This window comes from Haliaeetus leucocephalus, unplaced genomic scaffold, assembly GCF_000737465.1.
Source record: "Haliaeetus leucocephalus isolate CR32 unplaced genomic scaffold, Haliaeetus_leucocephalus-4.0 Scaffold526, whole genome shotgun sequence".
NCBI lineage: Eukaryota > Metazoa > Chordata > Aves > Accipitriformes > Accipitridae > Haliaeetus > Haliaeetus leucocephalus.
Window position 1 is genome coordinate 3981222 of NW_010972962.1, and position 14404 is coordinate 3995625.

Consider the following 14404-nt stretch of genomic DNA (forward strand, 5'->3'; position numbering starts at 1 on the left):
CGGCGTGGCGCGGGCAGCCGGCGCCCGCCCCGGGGGGCGCCCGGCGGCGCTTCCCCTCGTGCCGTATCCCGGCCTCCGCTCCTTCCCGTTAGCGGCGGAGTTTCTCCGCGCCTTCCTTCGCCTCCCGCGGAGAAATAATAAATCCGGCTGCGTAACCGGGGGATTTCTGTCAGCTTTCCTGCTCACCGACGTGACCCCAGAGGAGTGCGCTCCTACGCGACTGCTTGGCGCTGGGCAAAGGGGGGGGCACTTGGGCGGTAAAAAACACGGCAAGCGTTTCTCTTGCCACCCCCGGCCTGTCGAAGTAGACACCGATAACTTTTCGCTGCCCTCCCTTTGGGAGTGAACATGGCTGTGTTCCTAGCGCTGTGGCTCAGGTGCACCGCTCAAGTTAGGTTTTCAGTGCTTGGTGCTCAGAAATAGCTTGTTTCCTTCTGCTGTCTCTTCAGCAGCCTGAGCTGAGAGGGAAGATGCAAGGAAACGAGGGGTGACAGTAGTTTGAATCTCTTTCTGCCTCTGTTCTGAGATATGCTGATAGATCCACAAATCATCCATCTGTATACTCCTTCGTTAGGGCATTTAGATTGTAATCCCGTCAGCCTTTACTCATAAAGTAATCTTTCTCGGAGTAGCGCTGTTGAAATCTGGGTAGGGGTTGCTTCTTAGGTCATCAATTCTCAGTTTTTTTGTTGTACTCTTAATAAGCAATTGTGAACGATATCCAGAGATCATATTCTTTCTTTAGAGCTAAATGAGCTACCTGAGGCTCGATTTCACCGTAATGCAGTGTCAAAGCATTGCAGAGGAGCTGTATACATTGTTCTGGTACCCCACCCATTTTTTTAAATAAAGGTTGCAAGGTGCATGGTGCAGAAGTCAAATAGCAAATGTAAAGTGTGGTTAGCATTTGATGGGTACTTTTTCATTTGAGGGAAACGAGTTTTGAGAAAACTATCGAAGGAAATGCACTGCATGTCAATTCTTCGTATGTTTCGTGAGGGCAGCTTTCAGGATATGAGTAAACTTCCATATACTCTATGAAAATATATTAATGACACTATAAGGGATTTTGTCCTGGAAGAACCTCGCTAATCTCATGGCTATTACTGCTTAATAGAGTTCGCGTGTTACTACACAGAGATGACAAAAAAAAGCAAGTATCATAAAATGTACATTACTCATTTGGACAACTGTACTACCATAGCACCAGATAATAAATGTGAGGTAGCATATCTTACAGAAATATTTATCTCCATAATAAAGAAACTCACTAAAGATTCTTAAATCTTCCCTAATCGATTGTGAGAAACTGCCGCTTTTATATCAAGATTTATGAAGTGTGTGGATTACTGAATTACAATGTAAGCTCCAACACAAGGCATTGAACTTTATTTCAGCATGATTATTAAAGCATGTGTAGTGCAGTTATAACCAGAATGTAGGAACAAATTATGTTAAAGTCAGTATAGAAATACTTCACTGTCTTAACATTTACTAAGAAATCTCAGCTTTCTAACAGCTTCTAGGTTTAAAAGAAAATTTTTGCACTAATAATGATACGCTTTTACATATATTTTTTTCCTGGTATTTCAATATCTTTCCTTTTTCCATTGCAGATTATGTTTATTTTGAAAATTCTTCCAGCAATCCATATCTCATTAGGAGAATTGAAGAACTTAACAAGGTACACAAGTATCTAAGATTCTTGCTTAACCTTTGACAACAGTCAGTGCACTCTTCAAAAACATAATGATATCCATTCCATAAGATTTCTATTGTGGTAGAATTTTCTGGGTTTTGGAGGGTTTTTTGGGTTTTGCTTTTTTTTTTTTTTTTTTTACTTTCTTGAGATTTGCTATGTATTTTGTGCATGTTTCAGTTACTGAAATCTTGCTATGTGATATCCTGTAATTCTCTGTTATCTAAGGAAATGCCCAGTTGATCATTCCTGGTGAACAGGAGTACTCTGCTGTAAAAATTTCTAAACGAATCTTATGAATGCTTGAGGAAATGAATGAATTTAATTCTCTGTATGTTCATGACACTGTGAATCCATCTGGAATGATAGCAATCATGTAATGTGTCTGCGTTTGGATGTATGTGTAAAGACTTAGTAGGTATCAGTGAGACCTTGCAGTGATCAAATAACAGAGTATGTGACTTCTGTGGCTGTTTATTGCTCTGCTTATTGGCAGCTGTGAATGAAGGATGGGCTTTTGAAGAGAAATAGAGACTATTCTCTGTCTTTATGAGTGTATTTATATAAAGAATAGAGGCTTTTCAGAGTGTCATTTTAGGGAAGGCATGATTATTTTTCTTCATTCTTGTACTACTAAGAATGGTGTGGGATTTAATTTTTTATTTTTTTTTTTAGCATGGCATATTTTTACTATTCTGTCAAGCAGTATTAAAACTTACTGATACATTATGTCAAAAGTTAATGATCAAAATGCCTGTTGTGATGTAAATAATGATAAAGATTATTTTTTTCTGTGGTTAGAAAAGGAATTAAAAAACTGGTGACCTGCAAATGGTTTTCTTCTTACTGATGGAACATAACACTACTCCATAGCAGACATCAACCACATTACCTGTTAGTGCTGTCCAACACAACATCCACTGAACTTGTGCATGGCAAACCATTTTGGACTTCTATTGGAGAAGAATACTTTTTGTTTGCAGTAATTGAAGTGATTCCAGTCGTGTTCTGAATGTAATGTTTATTATCTTTAAACTGCATTGCCATAATTTAATCTTGCTCGTGGATGGCAGAGCATAGTCATGTATTGATTTTCTTTTTTAAAATTTTTATTTAAAGAGAGTTTCGAGGCTGTAGTCCAGATATCTTAATTGTGAATTATGTGTTTTCATGTGTTAAAGGCATTGAGCAAACATGGAGATGTTACGCAAATGAAATGTATGTATGTCATGAAATGCTTTGGGTATCATTTTACTGGAGATAAGGTGCTTCCTTTTTTTTTTTGGTAAGAAACTTAATTAAAACATGATACTTCTCAGTGCCACATATTGAGTTTTAAATAAATAACTCAAGGTAATGAACTAATTTTGTACTTTTCATAACAAGAAAGAGGGTACAGTTCTTCAAATATTAGTAGATTCTTTACAGTATCAGGCTAAAGAGCATGAGCGCTGTAATGAGCCATGAAAACAACTGTGAACTAAATAGCTCTTTTATCTTATAAGCTGAAGTGAATTTTCAAATAAACCATGTTATATTAAATATGATTCCAAAAAAATGCTAGAGAACTTTGAAGTATACATTTCTGTCTAAAGCTAGGTTGCAAAGAAATGTTCACAAGCTTCTAATACTTCTTAAGGATTCTTACGTTAACATAATACTGGCATTACATCTCTAAACAGCTGAATAATATATAAATGCTTAGGACTAAATAATTATTATCAATACTGTTGTCTGATCTGAAATTGATATTGGCCTGTGTCAGGAAGTTTTTACTTACTTGAGTAATTCTGTTGATTTCAGCCTGACCATGTGAGAACTACTAACATGAGGGAAAATTGCAAGCAGAGGACATTTAATTTGTATTACTCAGCTAAGGAAAGATACATTCTGACTTGATTTATCTTTCTCTTGTAGACTGCCAATGGAAACGTGGAAGCAAAAGTGGTGTGTTTTTACAGGCGAAGAGATATTTCCAACAGCCTTATAATGCTTGCAGATAAGCATGCTAGTAAGTAGATCGTATAGGGCATTTTTTCTTTCTATCATAGCCTGTTCTGTTTCTGCAGCTACTTGAAATTGCATTTCTTTGGCATGTGGAATATATATTTATATTAGGCATTAATTAATACCAAGTTAGATGCTTAGCATTATCTGATACTGGCCCTGCTCCTAGTAGTTGCTTCCGGGACTTAAGTTAAGCTGTATTAAAGTGATTGAAAGTCTCCATTTGAAAAAAAAAAAAGAATATACTTTTTCATCTGGAAGATACAGCCATATTTCTTTTTTTATGTCAAAAGTAAATCTTGGGTGTAAGTCAATTTAAGCTTAAGAGCATTCATGAGGATTTGATTCGAGTTTTTTTGAGTTGGACATAATTGTGTGTTGCTTACTGTAAAGGATGAAATGTATTATTGGAGACTGAAAATCACTAGGGATTGTAAAATAGCTGTTATGTGCATTTATGCTAAATGTAGATATTAATCAGTAAAATAGTAGTAAGCATCATCTCATTGGTTTTTCAGAGAAGCAACAAGTGTTAATAGGAAAAAAAAAGTCCCATTTTCATCATGAACTTAACTTTTTTTGGTAGCTGCCATTTGGTCTACAACTGAAATATGATATTTTTTCCATAACTTTATAATTAAAATATAATTCTGAAGACAAAAACAGACCCTAAAAAACTGAGATGTTTGAGAAAATAGTTATTTGCAAAATATTGCACTGATGTGTTAAATATGTCAACGTCTGGTAAATTTCTTGCCATATACTGTTAAATAACATACTCATTATAAATGATACTTGAGTTTTCAAAATTAATACGTGAATAAGTGATGTAGGGATTATAAATCTCTGTTCTCTAATTTATCGGGATGAATCTCTTTAAAGACATTACCTGATGCCATCTTTTGTGTGCAGATACATTATGGAGTAATTAGGCACTTAAACAAATTGTAAGGTATTTTTTTAATGTCAAATTCTGATAATTTTACTAATATAAGTACCGTTAGCAAAGAGAAACAGCCAGCTTTCAGCTTTTGTTTTATTCTTTCATTGGTCCTAGAGAATTGGAGGTGATTTGAGTACATAGTTTGAAGTACTAGCTTGGTTTTTAAAGAAAGAAGGTAGATCTTGCTTATGTTCTAAGGGAATGATTTATTTGATGTTTTTCTAATATGGTTGGGTACACTTTATAATTATTGGTGACCTATTTGACGGTAGTCTACCTCCGCAATCATTATAGTCTTTTGAGTTCTCCCATGTGAAGCGTATAGAAACATAGAACTTCTAGTGAGCTTCACTAAGCTTTCCAGTGCATTTTTTTGTTTTTCCTTTCTAATGGAGGGGGCAGGGAAGGATGAAAGGATAACAATTTTACTGGAAGTACAATTATTTTTCATTTGACTTGTAAAAGGTGAATATTTTAAGTTTTTTTGGTTGGCTTATTTTTTAGAAAAGGGTGTGTTAGTTCTGTGGGCATCATTCAATCTGGAAAAGTGAATAAGATTTTTCTATTTCCTTTGTGAGTTTTAGATTGCCATTTTGTCAGCACTTTGATATAAAGGACTTGTTGACGGTCTGTTGCTCTTCCACTATAGCATAATAGGGATTTGTTGGTGTCAGTAGAAGTACCATGGAATCTTCCATCATGTTTTCTCTATTGAGATTCTCTTGCTGTTTTCTAGTGAGAAAATAGAAACGTAATTTCTAGCTGATTCAACAAGCGTCTTTAGAATGCCTCGGTCTCACAGGTTGTAAGTCTTCTAACCCAGCATTCTTATGGATTAGGTTTTTCTGTGGACATTTCCTCTGTACATAATGTTTTCTTTCTGACCAATCTGTGGAATCTGTACAGCTGAGTTATCTTACGAGATGTATGTTACGGTTACAGGGGACAGCACATAGTGTAGGATTGCTTGCCTGGATTTTTGTACAGCAGATGTACTTAAATGTCAAATCAATTTAAATGTTTAGATGGAATGCCACAGTTTTCTGTTTCAAAATATGATGTATGTAAACAAAATATTTGTATGTTTATGTATTGAATGTTTTATATAGCTCTAAACATGTTGATGCTTCAGGACTTCTACCTGGATTGTTATAAAATAAATGCTAAAAGATGCAAGTTTCTTATGGAATTTAAATTCTGGTTCAGTCACTGGTTACTCCAGTGTATGTGTCTAGAGAAGTCTTTTAAGTATAAGATCTGCTTGATCTTTTCTGATGACGTTTTATATTTCTAGCAATTTTTTTTTTTTTCTTTATGATAGCGAAAACTGTCCCTAGTAATGCACTTTTGAAGGTTTTGGCAGGTGGGGATTGGGTTTTTTTTGTGTGACACTTCAATTTCTGAAGGTTCCATTTTATGATGTAGGTACGGTGCCATTTAATAAGAGAAGAAGATAGCTTTGTAAGAACATACTTTGGAGCTTCAAGAACAAATTTTCAATAATGTGAAAAAGTTTCAAAACAATTTTAAAGAATGTTTGGAAAAAATGGAATTAAGTAGATCTGTGATACTGTCACTGGTAAAGAGTCAATATACTGCTTTGGGAGTGTGTGTGGGGTTTTTTTAAGTTATCTTCAAAAAAAGTTCAGGATATTAAAAGAAATTGGGAGGGAAAGAACGAGTTTTTCTTAGGCCGTTCTAAAATACTAGGTACAGAGGAGTTCCCTTGATTTCTAAGTATCTGACACTAATCTCTGAGGAAATTGCATTTCCTCCATTTTTTATCTGGTGTTTCTGGTGGAAGTTAATTAACAAGCATTTTCGTCTATCAGCATCATGTATGATGTCAGTCTAGATCTGGGAATAGTTCTATAAGCTGACCATAGCCACTGAAATCCAGGGGTTTGCAATGTTTTATGGGCCCTTGAAGACATTACATTTTCCCCCCTTTGATTTCTGTTACTGTAAATTTGAGTTTATGATAAGGCCAACTTGAAAACCAAAACAAAATGCTGGCCAAGATCAGGTTCTTGATCCTATGCAGCCTCCTGAACTGAGTAGGGAAGTTCTGTTGGAGTGTTAACAGCCACCACTCTTAGGTTGTAGCCATTACCATAGGGTCACTGTGCAGGGCTCATTCCTTTCTTGGAGCAGCAGAGTAAGGCTTACTTTATGGGGAAAAGAAGGAAAAGAGATGAATAGAAGACAGCAGGCAGTACAAGAGCTAGTGCAACAGATGACTAAAGTACCTAAGCAAATGCACTTGGGAGAGGTGGGTCAAAACCACTCAGGTCATTAAAACAGTTGGAGCAAACATAAATGGGTGGCACAGAGATGTTTTCTAACCAAATGGTGTGATTGAGAAATTGCTAACTGTAGCTGGATCTATAAAATTTAGATGATCCTTTACCTAAAGTGGACATAAATATTTTAGGGCAAGGTTTTAATAGCTGAGGAGGGGGGACTATACTAGCTCTGTACCAGCACTGAGTTTGTGTTAGTGAAGGGCTTAACTTTTGTATTTCCTTTGTTTGAAATAGATTAATGCACTCAGGGTGGCCTGAGTGCATGATGCCATTTTTTACAGTTCTTTACATTTTAAATTCTTTATCTGGTCATGTGCTATAAAGTGCTGTCATGTAATACTATGTAATACTATGTCTGAATCATTCTCTTACTGCAACTCCTCAAACAGCTTTTGGCTAGTCAGCCACCTTGGGGAGGTTATAAAAAAAATTCCTGTTGTCAGAGGCCTTTGTCTTCAGATTTATTAAGAGAGCTTGCTTTGACTTAGGTGTGCTGAGCTTCTGACTAAATGCCCAGAATTTTTCTGGGCCTATGATAAAGCCCATGCACTATGTATTTTTTCTCATTAACAAAATGGATGCTCTTGAGAATGAGACAGTAGTCAATTTAAAAAAAAAAATTGATGCATATTGTTTTCAGTGACTGAGAGATCAAAGGTAAAACTGAGATTTTTCTAGATTACAGAAGCTATAGTCAAAATCTCCTTTTTTCAATCTCAATTGCTCTTTGTAGACATCACTTAACCACCTTTACTTCTCATAGTTGCACTTTTTTTAGGACTTTTCTGAGCCTTTGGCTCTTGGACAGTCATATTTCCTGTCACATTGCTTTGCAAAATGGTGTTTCTGCTACAGGATTTTTGTACATGATAGATTTCTAGGAAGAAAGGAAGAGTCCTGCTAGTGATCTGGTGATTCCTGTTGAACAGTTGGAGTCTGTACTCAGTTCTGACCTTGGTATGACACTGATGTATTGTGATCAGAAACAAATCCAGTATTCTCTCTCTACTTTAGTTTCTTTATCTGTAAAGTAATGCTCTTATTAGAAGTTCTTACTAAGGTCGGTGAAAAATACTTAATATACCAGTACATTTTTATGGCTTTTGTTAAAAGATCTCAAAGCGCCTTACAAATAAAAAATAAGAGTTTATTTTGTATGTTACTATCAAGAATGTTCCGACAGTCCTGGAAATGGTTTGATCTTACACAGCAGTTTTGCTGCTGTCGAGCTCTCTTACATAAAGATGCTTTGTATTTATGAAAAAAAAACAATTATTTTGCATGTTGTCAGTCTACGTTAGCATCATAATAATTGCCAAACACTCCAGATGCATCCAAGAGAAGGAAGCTGTTAATATTCCATCTGATTTTTGGGAAGCATTTTATTTTAGTAGAGCAGCAGGCTAGCAGGTAGCATAGAAGATGGCAAGAAAATGAGCTTAACTTGAGAAATATTGTTTAATATATTTAATAGTAATGCAGATTACTCATTAATATTCCCAAAGATATACAAAACTGAAATGTGAATTCCTTTCATATGTTATCAGGTTTTTTAATATATGGTTGCTGTTGCATAGTGGTAACCTTAATACACAATTCCAGGAAAAACATGAGAGTTTTTCCTGCCCTCTTCAACAATCAAAGAAATACAACTTAGAATGTTTCATTTCTCAGTATTTTTCTCAAGTGTACATAGAACTAAAACAGGAATAGGGCAATTCACATACTCAGTCTATAAGAAAAAAGTTATGTGTTTATGGAGACCCTCAGGATTCAGTAAAGAACTCCAGAGTAATGCCAGAATAAAATGCCTAAACCATGTTGTGTTGTTCAGTGCTCTTTTCTCTTAGTCACATATTTGACTGTATCATTCAAAACATTTATAATCTAGTCTTACTGGGTTATTTTTGTCCAATCAGATGATAACACGACCAAAAACTTGGTGGTTTGTTAGTTCTTGTACATCAAACTAAAAAGCTGTTACTCAGAAAGGATATAATGTTTCTTTAATCACAATCCCTTTTCTGAAAAATCACTTTAAGACAAGAGACTTTTCCTGTTACTTAATTTAAACCATATAATGTCTTAGCATAAAAAGTATCTTTTGACTGGAGATTTTATTTGAAACCTTAAATTGGCTTTTTTTTTGGTCCCGTTAGTTCCCTTGAATACCTGTTGTTTCCACAGCCTATGTTTAGTTAGAAACACCTTTGGTCAAATGAATGTGAGACAAATGTTAATTCTTCCATTGCATATGATCCATTTTCTCTACCTTCATAATTTTATGTCTTGAAATAATGCCTACTTTTTTTTTTTTTTTTAAACGTGGTGAATGCTCATATTGTATCCTATGTACAACTTCCAGGGAATGAATTAAGACAGTTTATTTCCTTTACTGCTAGTGCTAGTAGAGATTGACCTCCATCCTACAGAAAAGGGTTCTCAGAGGCATAGAGGGTTTTTAGTTACTCTTTCAAGGGAATTGAAGTTTAAAGAGCTGCCTGTTTAGCAGGTGGTCCTCTGAATGGAAAGAAGATACTGAATTGCATTGGTCTTGATACAGATAAAACGGAAACAAAACTTTTTGGGTCTTATTTATGGTCAAGTGGGTGCAAAAAAAAAATAGTCTTTAGAGCTCAAGAGTTGAATTGATTTGTGTCTCTTGGAGTAGTGTGTAAGTGGCTCTTCCATGGAATTTACTGGCTTTTGGAAGGTTTTCTGGTAGGTTATCATCTGTTTTTTAACTGCAGTCGGTGAGAAGGCCTCTTTCCTGCTTGCACTTAAGAAAACAGATCTGTTGATACGACTCTGTGATGAAGGATACCATTTTTCTGGATGTTAGGTAGCCAAGAAAGGAGCTAAGGCGTGGAAAGACGAAGTTGGGAATCAAACACAGGAGAATCTCTTGGAGCATTTATAAGGAAGAAGAAGGCTTGGCTGCTAGATATGCCGAGTGGGTGAGCAGACTTGTGTAACTGGTTCAGTGAGATACTACCTTCTTAATCTGAAGGTCTGTAAATATAAACTAGTGTTTGTTTGCAGTTTAGTGTTCCTGGCTCTGTCGTCTGCGTCCACCTACCCCCCTGGTGAGTACCCAAGAATTAGGAGAAAATGATTTTTGACCTCACATATTTGCCCTCTTTGAGGAAAAGACAAGTCTTTCGGAAGTCCGTGTCTGTGAGCAAGCCATCAGAAGACTCGGGTTTGCTTTGAAGATGGGGTGGTGAACAGAGACAAAAATAAATACAGTAAGCCAGGAAGGTTTAGGAGAATAAGTTCCAATGGCTCTTTTGCCTGAGACTGGAATTTTACATGTTACACTTATTTACAGTCAACTAATAGAGACATGTAGACTAAGCACTAGCAAATTCAAGTATGTATGTTGCTTCTGGGGATCCTGAAGTCTGTGATGTGGGTGAGGCACACCCTAGGAGGACCATTTAAGAATGATACAGATAACAAATTCTTTCATCAGTGGCAGAGTAGCTTTTATGCTAAGGTCTTTTTATTTTAGTGTAACTATCACTTTCACTGAAAATGAGCTTGAGGAATGGGTGGGTTTTTTTGTGAGGAAGATATGACCTTTTTGATCTCCTGAGACAAGGGAACATGAAGTTTTTCTTCATTTACCCAAGAGAATGCCTTCAGTTGTAATTTATTTGGAGAGGGGAAGAAAATTCAGAACTTGCTGAAATAGAGCAGGCCTTGTCCAAAATTACATCCTTGTCACCAAGGAGAAACTTGTCTCAAGGCTCCCAATTATCCTTTTCAAGGGGGCTTTGGGTAGTCCCATAAATTATGTGTTTTGTTCATTTGATTTTTGTGCAAGAACTGCATACTTGTGAATTTTTTTTTCCCCTCAATGGTAAAAGCAATAAAGAAGCAGTAATGAGGAGCTTTTTGCCTCCGACAATATCCGAGTCTTCTTTTTGTGAATGACATTTTAGAATTAGTAGTTAACCGTAGTGTATATTGTCTCATTAACAAGTTTACTGTCAGCTCTAAGTATCTTGTGGAATTATTAACTGCTGTGGCTGTTCAGACTCTTCCTTTGGTGCAGAATGTCTTGTTAGATTGTGAATGTTAATGATCTTCTCTTACTGGAGTGAATGGATTTCAAACTAAATTCATAATTTTAGGAGTTCTTAGCTCTGATGGAAGACTTGCATAAATACTTTTTTTTCACCTGAGTGTACGTGATCTGCGTTTGAGTGTGTAGGATTTTGCACATATAAAAATATTGTCCACTCTATGCAGTTAGTTTATATAACTGCATCTGAATTTTTGCATGAACTAGCAAACTAGCTAGTAACTGCTAGCTTCATCTTTTGACCTCTTAAGAATAGATTTATAATTTTTGGGTGGCCATACCTAGTTTATTTTTATTTAAATTCAAAAATCTTACTTTCTGAATGCATAATTTAAAAGGCTTGAACACATTGCTGCCAATCTGTGTGAATGTAAAAACAAACAAAACCCAAAATCTGGATTAACTCTGTGAGTTTGCTGTGGAGAGTGGAAAGCTGCAAAATACCATTTCATATTTATGCTTAAAACTGTTTAATATATACCTGAAATTCAGCTTTTATTGTTATTACTTAATTACTGAAATTATTTATTTAGTGTGTTTGCTCAATATGGAGGGACTCAGTGGGGTACAAAAGTTGGCACTTTTTTTGAGCTCTACTCACAAAATAAATTCTTCACATTCGAGTTTTTGGAAATAGACAGCATTCACAGAAAACTGCCAAAGCATTGTGCATTCTCTGTTTCCTGTGTTCCTTAGGATTTGTTTCCCCATGGTCAAGTTTAAATACGTGCATTAGTATTACTGTACTTCTTGTTCTGGTTTTCTTTTGATTTGTGGAAAACACGTAACTGTCATCTCTCAGCTGCTAACTTTCTTGCCTCCTTAATGTTCCTTAATTGTGCACGCCAATGATCCTACACTGTTTTCTTGATGCCCTCCAAAATACTGGTAACATTTAAATTGATATTATTGATCACAATTTTTTGTATCATGAAAATAAATAGGATGTTTCACACCTCCTAGATTTCCATAATCTTGGATGGTTCTACTCTCCCCCCCCCCGCCCTTTGGCTCGTAATTTTAAGTGACTCTTCCCACTTCCTCCCCAGTGCATCCACACTGTACCAAAGCACCTGAGGCATAAATTTTAGACTACAAAAACACTGCTAGGTTATCTCTATCTGTAAAGCTCCAATTAGAGATGCATTTTACATCTTCAAAGAGTTCTCTGATAGTCTAATTGAGTTAGTAGTTTATATCATTTACAAATCTGAATGATGTAAACTCACTATTAATATAGAAAGCCTTTTTTCCCATCACACAGTGGCAGTTAAATATATGAATCGGGGATCAGGCCTGGTGGTTTAAAGGCTTACCAGCGGTAATTTTTGAATGTCTATATCATGCAATGGAATGAAGTCTGGAATATTTGACCTTGGTAATACTCATGAATGCCTGTAACTTCACACAGGATGACAGAGATGGAGCCCATTAGCTTGGGCAAAGCACTGTGTGAGAATGAGTGTAGTGCTTCCTACCCAAGCTGATTCATGCAGTGCTGAGTATATATATGGTGAGAGGTATTGTGGAAAAGGTAGAAGTAGCAGATAAGATTAATCTATGAAGTACTTCTGTGGTTTGTCTGTAGATTCTCTTTCTGTTAAATGTAGCCTGTGCGAATAACAGGATATGGGCTCAAAGTTACCGTATATGTTGAGTTTGACATGCCCTGAACCACATGGAGTATCAGAGTGGGTGGCTGGAATGGCTGTGCTGTTTGGCCATGTGATTTGTCTGTTTGATCAATACTTTGTTTTTCACCTCAGCTGTTTGTAACCCTATCTGAGCAAGGGAAGATTTGTAGTGTGAACCTGCTTTGATTCCAGTTTTGTTGTGCTACACAAATGCTACTGCAAGGATCCTTGCAGAGAGATGTTTTGTAATAATGTAGAATACATCACTCCCATGAGCAAAACAAGTTTGATTGGTAAAAAGTGCAGTTTTTTTCAGTAAAAGCCTGTTCTACATTATCAAATTCCTAAAAAACTTTGGGGAGCTATTAGTACATTTTGACTGTCACCCAGTGTCTGAATCCAAAACTTGTGTGCGGATTTATCACAGTACATAAGATATCTTCGCTGTGCAGATTGCGTAGCGCTGGGCTATGCATAGAGCACTATGTATGCATACATCCAAAGGTTATGTAAGTACATGTGCGTTTTCCACTTGTACAACAGGTTAAGCATCTATCAAAAAACAGCGCAACGAAATTAGCAGTCTCCTCATTTTTGATGTGATGAGTGATAGACTTAAATTTTCATTTGACTGTTCTTGTTTCTGTGGAGGATTGTGACAGTGATATGCAGTGCTGAAGAGAGTCATGTTTCAGTTTCCTGTATTACAAGTGCAGCTTTGTTTTGGCTTAGACCAGTGCAGAAATTGTTAGTGTTGGCAGGGTCAGTGACCTCTAACCTAGTCCTACAGGGTACTGTGGCCTTTTGCTATGTGACAGTTCCTTTAGGCTGGATCCATTGACTGATGCTGCTGTCAGGAGTGAAATCCTGATGCTGTTATTCTCAGTAGGGCCTCAAGAGGCCAAGGATTCAGTTGCCAAGTATCATACAAGAAAAAGGGCTTTGATATATGGGCAGCTTTTGTATTTATATTTGCCTTCAAAGAGTGACTAGCTTCATATGCTTTCATAATGCTCTTCCCTTTTTTCTGTTTTTAATTTTTTTCTTAATAACGGGAGAAGAAGCCAGCATCAGAATACTGAACATTCAACATGTATGAAGTAAATGAATGATAATTTTTGATATTTTACTTGATACTATAACAAACATGGTATGTCAATGTGCTGTCTATAAAACAAAGTACTGAGAGTAGAAGAAAAACATTATTAGTTTACTTGACCTTTGTTTCCATTTATTTAAATAAAAGTGATGAAAATGGCATTTGTACTAAAGATTTGACTAGTTAACACAACGTAATGTTTACTCTTATGCTGTTTTGTTTGCTTGTTGTTTTGTTTTTCTCCACTGGCATCAGAATTAATAAATTAAAAGGTTTTAATAATTTAAAGTCATACTTTTCTCAGTTCGTATGTATAGTTCCTGTTAATTAGAATCTTAAGATCTCTGTCCATGCATCAAGGAAATCATATACTCTGGAAGATAAATCTCTAGCATAGCTGAAGATGGAAAAAAATGATCTTTTAAGTCTTACACAGATCATCAGAGTGAATGAACTTCTCTTCTTGCTTGTCTCATCAGGTCTATAAACAGAAAAGCTTTCTTACCATGCTGGCTTTGAGCAGACATTATCTTGGATAACGTTCTTCTCATTTTAAAATCCTGCACATAGAGCTTTAATGTGTCTTGGTTAAGTTTACTCAAGAAGAGGATATACAAAACCTTTTC

At 36.1% G+C, this 14404-nt stretch overlaps 1 protein-coding gene across 1 annotated transcript in view; it reads left to right on the top strand.

Moving 5' to 3' along the window:
- The window catches only part of MTA3 (metastasis associated 1 family, member 3), a 136635-nt gene that overhangs the window by 2638 nt on the left and 119593 nt on the right, over positions 1–14404 (top strand). Inside the window, 3 exon segments of the mRNA XM_010576535.1 lie at positions 350–395; positions 1617–1684; positions 3617–3710. Of these exon segments, the coding sequence (XP_010574837.1) occupies positions 350–395; positions 1617–1684; positions 3617–3710 (208 nt within the window).